Below are 21,058 nucleotides of genomic sequence, written 5' to 3'. Positions count from 1 at the left end.
TAATAAAGAGGGTATTTTCTCTTCTGCAAATTCAATAAGTCTTTCTCCTCTTTCATTCCTCTGTCCAAATCCAAATTTACCGATGGAGTTCAGATAGTCATCTCTGCTTCCAATTTTGGCATTAAAGTCACCCATTATAATTATGTAGAATTCTTTAGAATTATTTAATGTGGATTCTAATGTTTCATAGAAATCTTCTATCTGTTCATCTGGACGGTCCATAGTTGGGCATATACTTGTATAATTTTCAGTTGGTATCTTTTATTTATGAAGAGACTTAGTTCAGCTATTCTTGATGTTATTTTATTTACAAACAGGACATTGTCCTTGATTGTTTTATTTAGTAGGAATCCTACACCACCAGTTGAGTTTCTGTCACATTCACAGTGGTAGAGTAGATGTCTATCATTTAATTGCATGAGAGTTTCTTCATTCCTTCTTATCTCTGAAAGGCTCACAACGTCCTATTTTATATGTTCCAATTCCTTCATCAGTTCTTCTAATCCATCGTCATTCCGTAGCTGCCACCATTCCTCCAATTTCATCCAATAATGCATGAATATGGGAAGTGCTGATCAACATCACATACAATTCAGCTAAACCTTCACCATAGCAGCTTCTTATGTTCTTCTTTCATTCCATATACCTGTGTCCTTTTGAACAGCTTTTTAAATACCATTTTCCCCAACAAATACAAAACACAGCCCTTCAAGAAATACAGATTCCTTTATCTTTAATCACTTGCCCACTCATGTTATAGCTGTCAAGAACTTTGGTCTTCAAAGTTGATAAAAACTAATTAGGAAAACACACTCAAAAATATGACTAGATAGCAGAACATTGAATAACTTAGCATTGATAAAGTTTCCCATCATCATCCTTTCAGATATGTGAAGGAATAAGAGAAGTTAATTTTCTGAGTCTTACCTTCTTAGGTTTTAAATTTAAAAAAACGTTATTAATCTATAATACAACAAAAATTGATTTTGAATATTTGAACATTCATAATATTCATAATATTTGAACATTCCAGTTACAAGATACAGGTCCAAGGGTGGGGAGAGAGAGAGGTCCAACTTTTCTTAATTAGCTTAGATTCTGTAGTTCTAAGGTGAAAATATATGCCACATATGCTCTGCCTTTTTACTTGTGGTGCAGTAAACTGTAGAATCTAAGCAGCTAATCAGTGGCCTCAGGACTAACCCTCAGGACTCAGGGTTATTCCTGGGGGACTACTGATATTACTTCACACTATTGTATTATGCCAAAGAAAGTGCATATGAAGATATAATCCCTCAAGGTTACAAAAATATTGTCTGTGTAGATGACTGATAATTTGTGGTGAATCATACAAATAGCGAATTCTCTAATAGCTACATAATTCTCAACCATCTACAAGAAATGTTCAAGGGCCAGGAAGAAGAGCAAAGGACTTATGGGCATTTTAGTTCTAATTCCTTTGTACAACAGAATGAGATCAGACAGAAAAACCATTAATTAGAACCAATACTGTTGTGTTTGCATAAATTGTTGCGATGGAATGAGAAAGTTTGGTCTCCATACTGTAGAGCTGCAGGCTGTGCAGTTATTCATGTAGTATGATATTAAATGCAATATTAAAGACTTAAAGTATAAAATAAATAAATTCTCTGTGTAGCCTTGTGAAAATGAAATTTGCTTCCAATGCTCTAGACACTTAAGTGAAGATATCTGTAGGTACAATTTTAGTCATAGACAATAGAAACTTTTTCAGGCATGTTCGAGAAGCTTGTGAGAACTAGGATCCAGAATTGGGTTGAAAACAATGGCATTATCTTTATGGACAGCATGGATTTACTAAAGGGAGGTTAACTTAAGGTGACTGCTTTCTTGGACAGAGGAGAGAGACACAGTAATATACTTAGATTTTGCAAAGGCTTTTGATAGATTACTGCATGATAAGTTGATAGTCAAACTAGAGTGGATGGGGCTGGATATTAGATTAGTGCATTGGATCGGAGACTAGTGATCTGATAAGTATCAGCAAGTTGTGTATGGGGAAACATTATCCTGAAAAAGGAAGGTCACTAGTGGTGTGATTCAGGTGTCTATTTTAGGGCCATTACCGTTTAACTTGTATATTAATGATATTGGTGAAGATTTGGATGGAGATATTCAGTTATTTGCAGATGATGCAAAGTTGGGACGAACCATGAAGAGTAGAGAAGATATTGTGGCCCTACAAGAAGACGAATAAATTCAGTGATTGGGCATGGGAATGTGAGTTCAATATTGCAAAGTGTAAGGTTTTAAAATTTGGGAAACAAAGATGGGATGTAGAATTTATGCTTGGTGGGGATATATTGTCGGAGGTGGAGGAAATAAGGGATCTTGGGGTGATAGTGAATAAGGATCTGAAATTTAGAGGACACATTGCCAAAATGGCGAAGACAACAGAAAGACTTCTGGGGATGATGCGAAGGACACTGACTTGTAGAAGTAGGGAGAGTCTTGTTCCATTGTATAAGGTTTTGACTAGGCCACACATGGACTACTGTGCCCAGATTTGGTCACCTGATTTTCAAAAGGATAAAGAGATGTTGAAAAGGCTCCAGAGGCAACTGACTAAGGTAGTTTCTGACCTCTGGAATGTCAAATATGAGGAAAGATTGAGAAAATGCAATTTACAGAGTCTAGTGGATAGGAGGAAGAGGGAGATATGATAGAGACCTACAAGTTAGTAAGGGATTGTTATAGGATCAATGTTGGAGAAGTTCTACAGAAAATAGTGGGAGATCAGGGGAGAACCAGAGGTCATCCCTGGAAAGAATGTATAAAGAGAATGTGAGCATGGAAGTTAGAAGCAGGTATTTTTCATGCAGAGTTGTGAATGATTGGAATGCTTTGCCTGAGAGTGTGGTGTTTGCAGAGAATTTGAGTATGTTTAAAGCATGTTATGATGAGCTGTGTGTATGATAAAATTACGATTATATTAGTCCAGTGTGATAAAAGGCCCTCCTAGACGAGTCTTTGACTCCATGGGGTCTTGGGTGATAATAATAATAATAATTATTATAATTTCTTCAGACCATTTAAATGAAAAATCAGACTTCTTCTTCATTCAAAATTTTAATTTAATTTAATTTAAAAAATAAAAATAAAATAAAAAAATCACATGCAGAGTTAGAGCTAAAGGAGCTCTGCTTACTTTTGGGAATAAATAACATCAGAGGATTTTTTATTTCATTATATAATTCTCTAATGTTTCTTTATTCTCTAAAGAATGTGGGTAGAATGCTTTTAGTCTTAGCTAACTTTTAGAAATCAGCAGCCAGTGAGGTTCCAGCCTTAAATTGTCACTGATGTTTGAGTTCAGGGTCATCGAAAATTTTGAAGATTTTATGCCAAGTGAGTATGACAGACAACTGCTACCATTTTGCGTTCTTAGTTTTGTTCAGGTATACAGATAATAATAATCATGCTAGCAGCCGTTGTCATTCGTGTACTAAATGCAGTATGTTTTGAATAAGAAAGAGATTAAAACAGCTGGAATGCAATGAATTTGTGCCCAATGGATGAGATCCTTGATATGATATTAAACTCTATTTTACTCTCATGATGTTCTTGTAGTCCATATCTTTAATCATACTGGTTAATAATAAAGGCTGCCAAACCAGACAAAGATGACAGCAGATCTTTGTTTTGTTTTGGAATATTGTTGGCATGTATGTTGTCTTCAACATACATGTCCTTGGCCAGTCTTCAACAAACTGGCCAGAGACATCACCAACAGTAACAATATTGTTAAATAAAACATCTATTGTTAAATAATGCCATCTTTAAGGCCAAGATGGCATTATCTTGGCCTTAAAGAGCAAAAATATACTGGGAAAGCCCAAGTTGGCTACTCACTGAAATTTCTATTTTGGAATGAATGTGAAAAAGATTATTGCCAGTGAATATAGAATTCTTGCAATACTCACCGTATGTCCGATGTGCCTAGAAAAGACCTCTATTGAGAAATCATTCGTAAAAGAAGAAAATAATAAATTAAAAGTAAATAACTGGTACAGGAAGAAAACAGAAAACATTTTCTAAGAAAAATGTTCAGTGCACTGAAGTGGAGTAGACAGGATGAGATAATAATATGATGTGTTATAGAGCCATGGAAATGTGGTCACACCAATTTTCTTTTATGTGATTCCCATAAAAGGATGTAAATATATAGTGAGTAATGTTACTGGTAATCTGTATTCAAGAAAACAAATTTTTTAAAATATTTTTTTAAATTAATTTTATATATTTTTTACATTTTAATTTATTTCTTACATAATCCAGAAATCCTGCTATAGAGAGCAAAACAAAACTTTTCAAGCTGCTTCAAGAAGTAAATGGTGGTCTTGTGCTAGGTAATAATATTCACCCCCCCCCCCCACACACACACTTAAAGGCCATTACATTACAAAAATTAAAGACAATGTCTACAGTGGGATTTATAGCTATAGCCTGTCAGTTACAGAATGACACTAACCACATAGTCAACCATACCAGCAGTTAAGCAAAATTGTTTAGCAAATAAAAATAGTATAATCATTATTGATGATATAGATTATGGCAGTGTACACTAAAAACAGAAGACTACATCTGAAAGCAAAGAATCTGAATTTCTTGAACAGTGATGACTTGATTTCTTGAATCCTGTCATCACTGATCTCTTTTCCACTCATTCACAAGTTCCACTCATTCTAAAGGGTATAAGGCATCACAGATGATTCTGTGATGCCTTATACCCTTTAGAATGGCAAACACTCGTAGCTCAAGCTTTGAGTCTGATTATCAGAAATATGTAATTGTAGTAAGATGCAAAAATCAGCTTCTGCCAATAAAGATAACCAGAACTCCTAATCTGTGCAATAGCTGACCATTTTGGAGCAATAATATGAATGAGTGGAAAAGAGATTAGTGATGACTGATTCAAGAAATCCAGTCATCACTGTTCAAGAAATAATTGACAGTAACTATATCTAACATCAGGAAGATAATTTAGTTGTAAAAGGATTAATGATTAGAGATTAAGCAAGCAGCTTAGAGGTAGAAGGCATTATGAAATCACTAATAAGGCTAGAGTCAATAATCAGTTACATGAGAAGAAAAAAAAAGAGCAGACCAAGAAAGGAACACATGTAGTAAGAAATGGAAAAGCACAGGATAAATAGCACCTGGCCACTAAATTATAGAAAAATCCAAGGAAGGTTTTATTGATGAGTAGCAAAGTGAAGGAGAATATGAGATGATGTTGGTTAACTGGAATGCAGTCAGGTACCCAATGTAATTACCACCCAAATACCTAAGTATTTGATTGCTGAAATGAGGTCAACGTATGATGACTGCTAATCATATGTATTTTTCTGGATGGTGTGCTTGTTCTGCAGGATGGCAAACAAGAATTTATAGGAGGGAAAATACATGCAACCCTCCATATGAGAAAAGCAAATTCAACTTTGGTTTAAAAGTTTTTATAAAGGATCTTTGTGTCCCTGATGGCTTCAAACCAGATCTTTCCAAAATGAGGACAAATGGCATGATGGCCACTTGAGTGCAATGTCACCACCTACATGTTAGACGATTTTCATCAGTAGGTGAAATGGCACCATCTGGTTGAAAGTTTATTTCTCACTTGGTTAGACTATAATAAATTTAGTTTAATCCTTTATCCAAGTGTGAGCAAACAAAGTTTGTGCCTGAAAGTATCTTCAGGACTGGGGTAAGGTGGTACAACACCAGGACAACTCCTTGCAAAGGTAGAGCAAGCTATCATCACTCCTATCTCAGTATCTCCCATAATGCAAAAGACATTTCCTTGCAGATATGTCTAATGTTATGCATTAAGGGAAGGGCCACTACCTAGACTAGTTTCGACCTTTATTGAGGTCTCTTCAGTGGGAGCTTATTATAGTCTAACCAAGTGAAAAATAAACTTTCAACATCTTTCTCTAAATCCAGAGTAATTTATTAAAAAGGTGGCATACTGTTTGGCAACTCCTATAGGAGGAGATGACCTTGCTAATACTTCTGCCTGGTATCTCAACTTGGGCCTGACTCCCACTGAAGAGACCTCAATAAAGGTCGAAACTAGTCTGGGTGGTGGCCCTTCCCTTAATGCATAACATTAGACATATCTGCAAGGAGATGTATTTTGCATTATGGGAGATACTGAGATAGGAGTGATGGTAGCTTGTTCCACCTTTGTAATGAGTTGCCCTGGTGTTGTGCCACCTTACCCCAGTCAAGACACTTTCAGGCACAAACTTTGTTTGCTCACACTTGGATAAGGATTAAACTAAATTTATTACACCATCTGGTTATATGAAGACTTGAAATGATTGCTACCATGTTCATATATCAGGGACAAATATTCCAGGTGTGCTAGGTGTGCCGTGCTCATCCACCAAATAGCAATATCAATGATGTTATATTTTTGCATTTATTCCCATTAAAGACTCCCATAATTGTTTCCAGACTAAACGTGATTTCTAAAAGTAAACACAATAGACTAATGCTTCATGAAGTGGACAATTTTCAATGTGTAAACATTGCATTACATTCGCATTAATAGCCTAGGTGTGTATTCAAAATACATACACCTTTGAGCCCTTTGAAAAGATGTACAGATGGTGCAGCAGATCAAATTTTAGCGTTCTAGTAGTTTTAAACCGCTCAGAAGGCGAGGCAGGGTGAGCTCCGAGATAATAACACCTAGAGGCTGTGGTTGGTTATTGTGTCAACCAATCCAATTGAACATTGGAAGTTTTTCCCCACTTGGTTAGATTATAAAGTATATATTTAGTTTAATCCTTTATCCAAGTGTAAGCAAACAAAGTTTGCACCTGAAGTATCTTCAGGAATGGGGTAACTCGTGGTAAAGGTGGATAAAGCTTCACATCACTTGCCTTTGTATCCCATAATGCAAAGCACATCTCCTTGCAGACATGTATAATGCTGTGCATTCTGGAAAGGGTCACTACCCATACCAGTTTCGACCTTTATTGAGGTCCAAGTGGGAAAAAAACTTTGAACATCCTTCTCTAATCCAGAGTAATTTAATAATAAGGTGTGACACCTGTTGGCAATTCGTATAGGGATATAACTTCTGCATTGCTTCAACATTGGTATCACCTCTGGGTCTGGCTCCCACTGAAGAGACCTCAATAAAGATGGAAACTGATCTGGGTAGTGACCCTTCCCAGAATGCATAGCATTATACATGTATGCAAGGAGATGTGCTTTGTATTATGGGATACTAAGGCAAGTGATGTGGAGCTTTATCCACCTTTACCACGAGTTACCCTAGTCCTGAATATACTTCAGGTGCAAACTTTGTTTGCTTACACTTGGATGAAAAATTAAACTAAATATATAATTTATAATCCAATTGAACATTGTCATTTGTCATGAGCTGCTGTTTTTGTTTTCTGAGTTTCATCTGTTTTGCATACACGAAGTGTGAACTGACATGGTAGGCAAGTTTTTATATATAATATAAGATAAGTTTTAATATATAATTTTCAATAAATATATAACTTTTTTGCCCATATTTACAATGGGAAACAGTGTTATAGTCGAAGGAGGAAAGACTCCTTCGACTATAACACTCGTCCTCCTCTTCCAAATTTTGCACATTTGAGTAATTCAAATATACCAATCAAATATAGCATTATCTTTCATTACTGTTTTCTAATATACAGTATCTTAAAACAAACAGATTGTACCCCACGTTGCACACATTTGGTTACAATTACTTGATAACTTACAGTATTCAAAGTTATCCTACTTTGTTATTAGTAATTACGATCATTAGTAATTGGTCTAATGATCATAATCATTAGACCAATTATGATCAGCACTGATGGGCTATACACTGTTAAAACTTTCATATATCAATAAAAATGTAATCATATAGTCAAACTGACGTGGATTTTGTGCATAAGCCATGCAGCACATCCAACCGAAATGGGCAAGTGACGCCACTGATATCTACCCTATAGATATAAAATTATAAGCCTTTTTATGAAATGTTTTTATGGCACGTGTTTTTTTTTGTCAAGTTATTTGAAACATTTTAAAACTCAGGGGCTACCCTGAGTGTCGAGTCTTCAAAATTCGAGTCATCAGAATTCAAGGAGAACTGGCCTACCAGTCCGGAACTCGGGAGGGGGGGGGGGAATAGGCGCAGGGGGGAACCCCCTTTCAAGTCTTCAAAATTCAAGGAGAACCGGCCTACCAGTCCGTAACTTTAGGGGTTGGGTGCTGTAGGCGTTGGGGGGGGGCAGAGCCCCCTAGTATATATATATATATATATATATATATATATCTGACCCACACATGAAAGGTCACAAGACCTATAGCAAATCAGTGCTGTGGGGGGGGGAAGAGAATAAGAAGTAAGGAGGAATCTGTTTAAATTTTTTTTTTAACAACTGAAAGTTGTATTTTTTGGGGAAGGCAGAGTGGGTAAGGCTGTTCCAAAGAACAGAAGTAAACTGAATGCAAGAGGAAGAAGTGAATTGGTTTGGTGAGTTTCAAGATTGACTGTAAAAGAGATGCGTTATAACACACCATATTAGAACAATAACATTAGCTCTAATGATTTTGGAGGAAAATGGAGGAATAATAGTGGCGATTCAGCAGAGCACTGTCAATGAAAATATCTGTAGAACAGTAAGACAGAAACTGAACATCTATGAGAGAGGGACTGTTAATTAACTGGATTGCCCTCTTCTGAATAGAATCAAGCAATCTTAGAGATTTTAATGCACCACTCCAAATATTGGAGCAATATTCCATGGTTGGGTGGATTTGGGATCTATATAGTTAGCAGTTGTGAAGGCATGAAGTAGTGTCCTCTGCAAAAGAGTACACCAAGTTTTTTTGGCAGCTGTTTGTGCCAGGAAAATATGGAGGTATAGGTTAATTCAACAAGGAAAATCTGATCTTGTTTGGATATCTGCATCTTATTACTGAAGGCAAGGGAGAGGGATGAGAGCTTTTTTTCTGTGAGAGATCAGATAGGACTGAGTTTTGGTAGTATTAAAGTCTATAAGGTTGTTCTTGCCCCATTGAAATATAGCTACTGTATTTCCCCAAAATAAAGGCTGGGTCTTATATTAATTTTTGCTCCAAAAGACGCATTAGGGCTTATTTTCAGGGTATGTCTTATTTTTTCATGTACAACAATCTACATTTATTCATTTATTAATGTACAAAAAAAATCTACATTTATTCAAATACAGTCATATCATCTTCTGGAACATCGATGTATTGAATTATGAAGATTAATATTAGACACAACCATGTCCATTCGTTATCGTGCGCACATTATTCATGCATTGTGTTTGTACTCCAATTGGTTATTCAGCAATAAGTCTCGAGTTTATCTGTTTACATAGGCGTTTACCTCTAGTCCAAAGGTGCCCGCTTGGGTATTTACAAATACTTAATTATAATTTATATTATCATTTATTTTAAGTATTAATATCAATAGTTTATAATGTTTATATAAATATAAGTATAAATAGTTTATATGCATGTTTATAATTAAAAAATATAAACATAAATGGATGAAACACGTTCAAAGAAAGAAAACAGAAAGATTACCAAAACAAGCCTAAAAGTACAAACCATTATTATTATTATTATTATTATTAAACAAGACCTCATGGAGTCAAAGACTCATCTAGGAGGTCCTTTTATCTCACACACATCTCATCATACCGGGTCTTAAACACATTCAAACTCCTTGCAGACACCACACTCTCAGGCAAGGCATTCCAATCATTCACAACTCTGCACGAAAAAAACCTGCCTCTCACTCCCCTACTCACACCCTCTTTATACAGTTTCCAGGGATGACCTCTGGTTCTCCCCGATCTCCCACTGTTCTCTGTAGAACTTCTCCACCATTGATCCTATAACAACCCCTTACCAACTTGTAGGTCTCTATCATATCTCCCCTATTCCTTCTCTCCACTAGACTCTGCAAATTACATCTTCTCAATCTTTCCTCATACTCGACATTCCAGAGGTCAGAAACTACCTTAGTCAGTCGCCTTTGGACCCTTTCCAACATCTCTTCATCCTTCTGAAAACCAGGTGACCAAATCTGGGCACAATAGTCCATGTGTGGCCTAATCAAAGCCTTATACAATGAACAAGAATCTCCCTACTTCTACACGTCAGCGTCCTCCTCATCATTTCCAGAAGTCTTTGTGTTGTCTTCACAATTTTGGCGATGTGTCCCCTAAATTTTAGATCCTTATCCACTATCACTCCAGGAAAAAGAAAACCAGGACGTCCTCCTAAACGATTCAACAATGACTTCTAAGGCCGGAACAGGCCATGGTAGGCCTAAATCCTTGATATGCATGATGATGATGATTAATGTCAATAATATTATTTATTTATATTTAATTATATATTAATATTATTATTGTATAATTCAACACGTTCGTCGTGTCGCAATGGACGTACTAAATGCGTCTGTCTCGCTGACGATCATAACTGGGGCTTATTTTGGGGGTAGGGCTTATATTACGAGCATCCTGAAATAGGTCTTATTTTCGGGGAAACACAGTAGGAGATTGGAGTTCATGACATTGGTAGTGGTGAGTTGAAGAGTCTAACACTTCAGCACTATAAAGTTTGTCAAATGAAAAGGAGGATGGAGTATATACTGGCATCACAAAGCTATAGATAGGATTGGAAGTCTGAAAGAGCAGGTCATTTATGTTGGAGGTGCATCCAGAAAGTAAGGTCAGTTCACAATTTACCATCAAATAAGGCAGCGTTTCCTAAACTTTTCTGAAGACGGCACACTTCACAAATCATGAAATTTTCACAGAACACCTTGGTTATTTAGTAATGTATTAATAAATAATTAATTGTTAATTTACCCGATTTTTATTATTAATTAATAATTGATCATTAATTATTAATTAATTAATAATTAATTAAACATCAGTTAAACATAAACATCATTAAATTAATTAGTGCTGATTTTCATTGACATATTCCATTCTGATCACCAAAAATTTATAACATTATTATAATACTTACCAAGTGAATGCAGACTTTTTCTCCTGTGTGCTGGTAGTTTTCCCCTCCTTTTGTACATCCTGGAGATCACTTTGTAGGATAGTGGTGGATGACTCACTATCTGTTGCATCACAAACACCTTCAATAAGAGATTTCTTAATACCAAAATTAAACAAAGTCCCTTGCCTCTTATTCATATTAAAATTTAAATCTGCAGGCTTATTACTTTTAAAAAATCACGACACAATGGTTTCAAAACTTTCACCCTACAATACGAACTTGTAAAGAAAGTATTGTATTACTAGATTTGAGAACTGGATACAGACTACCTTGATCTTCAATTTTAGTTGAAAATTTCTTTATACTTCCTTGCTGATTAGTCACTAACATTTGCAACACAGATGTTATTTCTTTCAGTTTTGAGAACTGAGGATACACCGCCCATTGTTGTAATCAGCTTGCAGGCAATTTTCATGATCGGTCATAAACAGCAGTATTCTCTTTCCCGATTGTTGAAAGATTTCGATGTGTGAAAATCAACGATAAGTCATGAATATTTCCATGTTTAAAAACATGCCGCTTGGTCACTAACATTTGCTACACAGATGTTATTAGGCATTCTGGGTCTGAGCTTTTCGACATATTCATGAATATTATTCTTCTTAGAATATTTCCACTATAAAATATTTATCATGAAAAATACTTAGAAAACTAAAATGACAAATTCCAGGAGAACTTCTGGCAGAACACTTATTCACCTTCTGTGGAACACTGATGTTCTGCAGAACACAGTTTGGGAAATCCTGAAATAAGGTATGGAAGGTGGGTTGCACATATGTTGGAGCATAGAGTGACTCATTAGCTAGCTGTTGACCATTTTGCTATTTGTTGCATTATCGCTTGCTGTCTTCTATGAATAATTTATATTGAGTGCTGTGATTAAAAAAATCCAGCCTGTTGTGAGGTGCATAGTGCGATACTTTTTGTTAGCAGAAAATAAGAGTGCTGCAGAAATTCACTGATGAGTGGGTAAGATTTATGGGCCTAATATAATGAGTGACAGTAAGGTTAAGCAATGATGTCTATTTGAAGGGTGCAACAATATTCATGATGAAGAGTACAATGGCTAGCAAAGTGCAATGACAGACAGACAATTTAGAAAGAGTGAACACAAAAATGTATAAGAATCATTGTTTTACAATTATGAAACTTTCTTTTGAATTCCCAGAAGTTTCATGCTTAGTCATTCATGAAATTGTGATGAATAGCTGAGGTATAAGAAATTTTGTGTCAGATATGTTTCAAAAATGCTGCCCAATGTGCATAAACAGCAATGAGTGGAATCAGCAGAAAAATGGAGTGTTATGAAGGAGATGAACTTTTTTCTCATATTGTGACCGGTGACAAAACATGGGATTTCATACACAAACATTGAGTCAAAACAACAATCAATGCAGTGACACCATTCATTATCTCCGAAAGTAACAAAAATTCAAAAGGTATCATCAGTCAAAAATAAGATAGCTACTGTCTTCTGGACTGAAAAGGATCTTGCTCGTTGATTTTCTTTAAACCCAATCAGTGAAGAACAACAACTGATGTTAATGTGTATTGTGAAACACTGAAGAAACTCAGACAAAAAAATCCAGCAAATTCAGAGTTTGGGTGGGAACTTTTCAATCACCTACCCTACAGCCCTGACCTTGCACCCAGTGAACTACCTCTTGTTCCTAGATATGAAGCAATGGCTCCCATCTCAGTGCATTGAAGAAGAAAATGAACTGAAGAACATCATGACTCAGTAGTTGAACTCACTGATGGTGGTATGCGAGTCAATGGCAACTATGTGGAAAAACAAAGTGTATATATATATATATATATATATATATATAAGTATTTTAGTGTACACAATAAAACTTTTTTATTCTATATCAGTTTTTCTTTTAAATTTTTGACCGGGTATTACTTTCTGGATGCAACTTGTACAAAAGGAAGAGAGTGGATGAAAGAATGGAACCCTGGAGTACTCTTGTCTTAGTGGAGAAATCTGAGATGAAACCATTCATCATGATAAGTAGTGAGTAAACAGTGAGAAAGTGCGATCCAGTTGCAAGGTGTGGAAGGCAGACCATAGGATGGCAATTTGCTAAGTAGATCTTTGTGTCAAACCCAATCAAATGCTTTTGAAATACTGAATGCCACTATGCAAGTTTCTATAAATTTTTCCTTGGCTTGATTCCAGAGGTGGGTGGTGAAAGCTAGAAGATTAGCTGTAGATCATGAGTGGTGGAATCTGTATTGTTGGTCACAGATTAGTTGGTAGGTCTCAAGGTGGTTCAGGAATTGGTTATTGATGACCTTCTCCATAATTTTAGATTTTAGAGAGAACAGAAGTGAGAGCAATAGGATAGTAGCTCACTGGTTGACTTCTACCATGTTTCTTTGGGATGGGCTAGAGGTGGACTTGTTTTCATACTATAGGGTAGATGTTATTGGAATAAGATGGATTGAAGAGGCCATACAGAATAGGTGTTAGTTCTGGGGCACAAGTTTTTAACACAAAGGGTGAGATAGCAACAGTACTGGATGCCTTGGTTGTGTTCCAGTTATTAAGGATTCTTTAGATTTCTTACTGGCAGAAAAACCATGGGTGACATGTAGAGAGCAGTTCTTGGGAACTTTGCCCAGAGCATCAGTAAAGAATTGGAACAGAAAAGTGATGCCGGTAAGTCATCCTTGTCTATAGGTGAGGTGCCTACAGTACCATTAAGAAATGAGAGTGGTGGAAACTTGGGTGGGAAAAAGCTGTGCCCAATGGTGTTGGCAAAGGATCAGAAGGCATGATTACCATTTGGACAGAAGGTGAGTTTGCAGCATTTAGCCCTTCCAGAGTCTGATTTGGATTTGGTGATGATTTTTTTTACAGCTGTTGGAAGTTACAGTATAGGTGGAGTGAGCAGATGGAATTTTGGTCTTGAGACATTTTTGGTATGCAGAGTTTTTTTATTTTACTGCATTGGAATACTTTTTTGAGAACCAAGGCTTGGATGGTGGCTGTAAATTTGGAATAAGGGATGAAGGTTTTTGTTTGTGTGAGGATGATTTCTATTATTTGGTCTAGCAGGTGTTTATATCAGGAGAAATAAAGCAGTATTTCAACCACAGGAAAGAGGAATAGAAGTCATGGAGATCATCCCATTCAGCACCTTTATAGTACCGAAGGACATGACGCTTAGAACTGGTGGATGACAATTGTTCTGTAGTAAAAGAGACTTGTATGAGGTTGTGACATTAAATTAACAAGAAGAGAACTGGCATCCACAGTATACTTGGCAGGAGAGCTTGTTAGGAAGAGATTACATGTATTAACAAAATGGAGATTGTCAGGTATTCTGGTATGGAATTTGATGATCAATGTTATGTCAGTGCTAATGGCAAACACCTCAGCATCACTGCCTGCTTGAGCAGTGAAACTGGAAAAGGGAAGCCAATTTGGGTTGTGGACGTTGAAGTCTCCAAGAAGGATGAGCTCACTATTAGGGTATTTTAACTGTACAAAGTCAAGCTATAGAAAGAGATAGTTGAAAAGGTCAGAGTCGTTAATGGAATTTGGAGAGCGATAGAGACAGCAGTTGATTTCATAGAGAAATTTTGAGCCAAATCAGATCAAACATCAGAGGTGTATCAGGTGTTGGTTGGGTTAGATGTTAATAAGGCTGTGGAAATGGAGACATCACCACGCATTCCTAAAGGATGTGCACTACAATTGGCTATGCCCTTGACCTGGTTATTTAATAAAAGTCTTGCAGTAGGTAGAGTTCCGAAGGAGTGGAAAGAAGGCAAAATAGTACCACTCCACAAGCATGGTTCTAGGACAGAGGTATCCAATTATAGACCAGCCTGTATAACTGCAGTTGCGGTCAGATTGGTTAGGAATAGAATAGAGGATTGCAAATTTACAGCCACCATCCAAGCCTTGGTTCTCAAAAAAGTGTTTTCCAATGCAGTAAAAGAAAAAACTCTGCATACCAAAAATGTCTCAAGACCAAAATTCCATCTGCTCACTCCACCTATACTGTAACTTGCAACAGCTGTAAAAAAAATCATCACCAAATCCAAATCAAACTATGGAAGGGCTAAATGCTGCAAATTTACCTTCTGTCCAAATGGCAGTCATACCTTCTGATCCTTTGCCAACACCATTGGGCACAGCTTTTTCCCACGCAAGTTTCCACCACTCTCATTTCTTAATGGTACTGTAGGCACCTCACCTATAGACAAGGATGACTTACTGGCATCACTTTTCTCTTCCAATTATGTACTGATGCCCTGGAGAGATTGGTTAGGAACAGAATAGAGGGTTGGGTTGATGGCCACAGCATTCTTTATAATGGTCAGCATGTATATATAAAGGGTAGGTCCTGTTTTAGCAATTTACTTGCATTTTATGATAAGGTAGCAAGTGTGTTAAATAAGATATAATAAATTTAGTTTAATCCTTTATCCAAGTGTGTGCAAACAAAGTTTGCGCCTGAAAGTATCTTCAGGACTGGGGTAAAGTGGTACAACACCGGGCAACTCCTTGCAAAGGTGGAGCAAGATACCAACACTCCTATCTCAGTATCTCCCATAATGCAAAACACATCTCCTTGCAGATATGTATAATGTTATGCATTAAGGGAAGGGCCACTACCCAGACTAGTTTCAACCTTTATTGAGGTCTTTTCAGTGGGAGCCAGGCCCAAGTGGATATACCAAGGCACACACTTGGATAAAGGATTAAACTAAATTTATTATACTCTAACCAAGTGAAAAATAAACTTTTAACATCTTTCTCTAAATCCAGAGTAATTTAATAAAAAGGTGGCACACTGCTTGGCAGCTCCTATAGGAGAAGATGACCTTGCTAATGCTTCTGCCTTGGTATCTCCACTTGGGCCTGGCTCCCACTGAAGAGACCTCAATAAAGGTTGAAACTAGTCTGCGTAGTGGCCCTTCCCTTAATGCATAACATTAGACATATCCGCAAGGAGATGTGTTTTGCATTATGGGAGACACTGTGATAGGAGTGTTGGTAGCTTGCTCCACCTTTGCAAGAAGTTGCCTGGTGTTGTAACATTTTACCCCAGTCCTGAAGATACTTTTTTTTACACACTTGGATAAAGGATTAAACTAAATTTATTATACTCTAACCATGTATTAAATAAGGGAGAATCATATACAGTGATATTCAGTGTGTTAAAGTTTAAGTGCTGGGAGGACATCATGTTGGAGGATTAATGGAATATTTAGCACTAGGAAAGGATTAAAAACTAATTTTAATGCTTCCAATATTTGTCCTGGTCACTAAGACATCTTCAGGGATTACAAAGTAACTCTTGTACCACACGCAAAGACAACACAAACTAAATGAAACACGTGGGTGACTCCAAAGTGCTATCTAGGTGGCACACGATATGGGCATTTGTAGGTGGCCTAGGATGTAAAGTGGATATCTGACAATTATTGTTTTCCAAATTTTGGCAAGTTTTGTGCATTTGTATTTATTTAAATTCAGTTGATTTCTGAGTGCTACTGAAGATTGTACAGTCTTTCACAGCAGAAAAGGAAAACAGTCTTTCTTTTTCAAAATTTACTATGGTGGAGAATGCTGGATTTCTTTCAAGTGTTTCCGTGGGTTGTATTCAATACATGGTCGGCAAGGCCAGATTTACCATAGTAGTGATTACAGATGTACAATTTGTGTTCTTCTAATTGGGTGGTCGCTGATGTACCTGTCTGTCCAAAGTAAGCCAAATTGTTTTAAATAAATACTGATGCATAAAACTTCTCAAAATTTGGAAACTATACTTGTCAGAGGTCTTACATCCTAAGCCACTTACAAATGCCCGTAGAAAGTACACCACCTAGATAGGACTTTAGATTCATACACGTGTTTCATTTAGTATTGTGTTGTCTTTGTGTGCGTGTGTGTTCAAAGAGTTATTCATATTATTATTATTATTGTTGTTGTTGTTCCGGGCAACTCCAAGGAGGCGACAGACTCATTGAGGGAGGCCCTAACATCATGTCAAGAACAACTATTCGACATCGACACAGTATCTATCATACCTTGCCTTGAAATCATTCACGGTCGTAGCACCCACAACAGACTCTGGAAGCTTATTCCACTCATTCACCACTCTCCAAGTAAATCTCTTGGAGATGTCTTGATTACTGAGATGAAATATTGGAAACATTAAAATTAGTTTTTAATTCTTCCTTAGTGCTGTAAATATTTCATTAAACCTCCAACATGATACAGTGATATTGTTGGACTTTATAAAAGCATCTGATAGATTACCACATGAAAAGTTGGTGTACAAGCTGCAGAGGATGGGAATATATAGTATATTGGAGATTGGCTCTCTGAACAATACCAGTAGGTTGTGTACGATGGAGCAGTGTCTCAAAAAAGGAGGGTAACCAGTGGTGTGCCCTAGGGTTTGTTCTTGGGCCTCTGCTGTTTAACTTGTTTGTAAATGATATATCCTGTGGACTGACTGGGGATCTTCAATTATTTGATGATGATGCAAAATTGGGAAGAATTATAAGTAGCACTGCTGATGTTAATTCTCTTCAGGAAGATTTGAATAGACATTTTTGCTTTGGACAAATTAGAGGGGCTGTAGTTTTAATATCAATAAGTGCAAAGTGTTGCATTTTGGAGTGCAGAAATTTACAGCAATTATTCAGTTTACTTAGGGAATCTTGTACTTTTGAAGCATAACATCATCTTCATAAAGTAAACAATTGAGATTAATACCTTTGATTTTGATATCAGGTTTATTGTGTCTTCCCTTCATAATATGATCCAAACAGATGATGAATAATAGTTGAGATACATGCAACTTTGCTCACATCTGATTTAACATCAAATCATTTTCCTGTACCCTCTTTCAATAGTAACTGCTGATTTAACTCAAATATAAATTATGTATTGCCAAAATAATGTCTCATTCGCACCATATAACTATAGCATTTTCAAGAGCTTTTCTCTTGGCACCTTGTCATATGCCTTTTCCAGATCTACAAAATGTACATGCAGAATGTTATTATATTACCATGATTTCTTAATTATCTGTCTTAAGGTGAAATTGTGATGCTGACAAAGTCTATCTGGACTGAATCCAGTTTGTTCTTCACCAAGCTTCTCTACAACAATTTTTCTTAGCTGTTTTTCAAGTATACTTGCATAAATACTACCAGGGACACTCAGGAGGGAAATACTCCTAATTCTCACATTCAGTTTTAATTCCCTTTTTATAGATAGGTACAATGAGAGATCTATTTGCAGTTATATGAAATCAGACCTGAGTACTAGGCATTGTGAATTATGCAATATACAGCCACTGTAAACTTCTTATATTTCCATATTTCAGTATTTCTGGTCGAATATCATCTACTTCAGCCTGCCTTTTGCATGTGTTAGGTTTTTGATGGCTTATTCTATTTCAAGTATTGATATATATTCCTGATTGTATTCCTGTTGAGTGTTTCTGACCACTGTGCTGTCGCTGCATGTTTCAATTAGCAATCTTTCAATGTAATTATTCCAGACATCTGGAATATCTTTACCTTCAATTTTTATGTCACCTTTATAATCACTGATATCTTTTACAGTACACTTTCCTTCATATCTAACCTTTTTCAATTGAATCCAGAATATTTTGTTATTTTCCTGAATTTATTTTCTATTTTCTTGCCTAATTCAAGAGCAGAAGCTGACTTACTTCCAGGAATTTTCAACATGCTTTCTTCTTGAAAATAGTCTAACCATGTGAAAAATAAACTTTCAACATCTTTCTCTAAATCCAGAGTAATTTAATAAAAAAAAAAAAAGGTGGCACACCTTTTGGTAACTCCTATAGGTAAAGATGACCTCACTATTGCTTCTGCCTGGTATCTCCACCTCTGGGCCTAGCTCCCACTGAGGAGACCTCAATAAAGGTCGAAACTAGTCTGGGTAGTGGCCAATCCCTTAATGCATAACATTATACATATGCGCAAGGAGATGTTTCTAGTAGTAAGACTTATACGTTGGTTAGACATAACTGGTAATTAATTTACGGAATTAACAACGCATATAGAGTATATTGATTAAAGATAACTTTAATGAATCACTTCTATATTTCGGCAATGTCACATTGCCATCTTCAGGAACATAAAGATATGGTATGTGCACTAAGGAACTAACAAAGCAAATGAGGAAGAAAGTAAGAAACTAATTTTGTTCCTAAAGTCCTAATGGTGCCCTCTTGCGGGCTAATTTGGTAGTCTTGGCAGTTGGGCTGAAGTTCTCATAATGAAAGTCTCCCATATTTGGGGCAGTTTCATGCACCCAAATTTGTTGAGGTTAGGAATGTTTTTTAGAGTCTTCATTTGCTTTGTTAGTTCCTTAGTGCACATACCATATCTTTATGTTCCTGAAGATGGCAATGTGACATTGCCGAAATATAGAAGTGATTCATTAAAGTTATCTTTAATCAATATACTCTATATGTGTTGTTAATTCCGTAAATTAATTACCAGTTACGCAAGGAGATGTGTTTTGCATTATGGGAGATACTGGGATAGGAGTGTTGTTAGCTTGCTCCACCTTTGCTACGAGTTGCCTGGTGTTGTACTCCCTTACCCCAGTAAGGCAGTACAATACCTACCTTACCCTGGTAAGGTAGTACAACACCATATTCAGTCCTGAAGATATTTTCAGGTGCAAACTTTGTTTGCTCACACTTGGATAAAGGATTAAACTAAATTTATTATTATATGCTTTCTTCTTTTTCTTTAACATGCTGAGTCCACCATGAAGTTGATTTTTCTATCCTTGCAGACAACCTGCTACATGCCTCTCTGGCTGAATAAATAAATATTTTCTTCAAGGTCTACCAGTGAATCTTGAAGGTTTGGTTGTTGTTTTCAAACATTTTTATTTTATTTTTTTTAATTTATTTTTTAGGAAGAGTAGTAAGTGTGTTGCCTAGGCATGACTGTGGTGAGATGAGGCAGAGAGCAAAGATTATTATTGATATGTTGGCTGAAATGTGTGAGAAGAGGAGGAATACAGTTTGTTAATGTGTGGAATGAGTTTGAAGGAAGAAGGGGAAGTGCATTGGAGGGATAGACTGAATTTGAGTGGTTATGGTGTGAGTCACCTGGAGAGACTGCTGCTGGAAGGTAGAGAAGTGAGTACAGAGAATGAATCAGATTAAGTGGGAAGTGATGTGGAAGAGCAGGAGAGTATGACAAAAGAGATTGAAGAGGTGGTTATGAATGAGGAAGTGACTGGCATGAGTATGGAAAATGAGAGAATGGGTGTGCAAGATGAACAGGGAAACAGGGGAGGCTCAAGGTGGACAACGGCACAGAGCATGAGAGCATGCTCCAAGAGGATGTTAGAGCATGTGTACACAGGAAAGGAATGGGATGACCTGGGATCAAGAGGAATCACCTGGAATTGAAGAGGGTTCTAAAATGAATAAGCAGAAAGGGAAAGGGCTCCAGTCGAGTTTGGAGAGATCACATCGAATGAGTGGTATCTGTGGAACTAGCTGTACATCCAGGAATGAGCTGTTGTCTTTGTATACAAATGTGAGAAGTGTAAGAAACAAGGCAGATGAAATGGTTGCATTAATTAAGTCTGTTCACCCAAAAATTATTGGAATAAATGAGACATGGTAAGACGAGGAAGACATTCTGATAGGAATAGAGATGGAAGAGTATGATGTGTTTCGCGAGGATAGAAAGAGTAAAAAGGGAGGGGGGGAGTGAATGATAGAGAAAGAGTTATGTCCATACACAGTAGAGATTCAAGAGGGAAATAGTGCAAGTGGTTTTGAGGCACTATGGTGTGAGATAGAGGTGAATAGAATGAAATACTTGTCTGGATGGTAGTGACTATGAAACATATTATCAAATTAGCCAAGTAAATAAGAAAACGGTTATCATT

At 36.6% G+C, this 21,058-nt stretch overlaps 1 protein-coding gene across 1 annotated transcript in view; it reads left to right on the top strand.

The window, feature by feature from the left end:
- LOC150098179 (sodium channel protein para-like) overlaps positions 1-21,058 on the top strand; it is a 1,334,265-nt gene that overhangs the window by 324,797 nt on the left and 988,410 nt on the right. Inside the window, 1 exon segment of the mRNA XM_090406598.1 lies at positions 13,685-13,727. Within this exon segment, the coding sequence (XP_090262724.1) occupies positions 13,685-13,727 (43 nt within the window).

The sequence above is a fragment of the Typopeltis vanoorti genome, chromosome 16 (assembly GCF_054136105.1).
Source record: "Typopeltis vanoorti isolate ZY-2024b chromosome 16, IOZ_Tvanoo_1.0, whole genome shotgun sequence".
Lineage (NCBI taxonomy): Eukaryota > Metazoa > Arthropoda > Arachnida > Uropygi > Thelyphonidae > Typopeltis > Typopeltis vanoorti.
The sequence above is the reverse complement of the archived record's forward strand: the minus strand, read 5'-3'. Positions and strand labels throughout refer to the sequence as shown.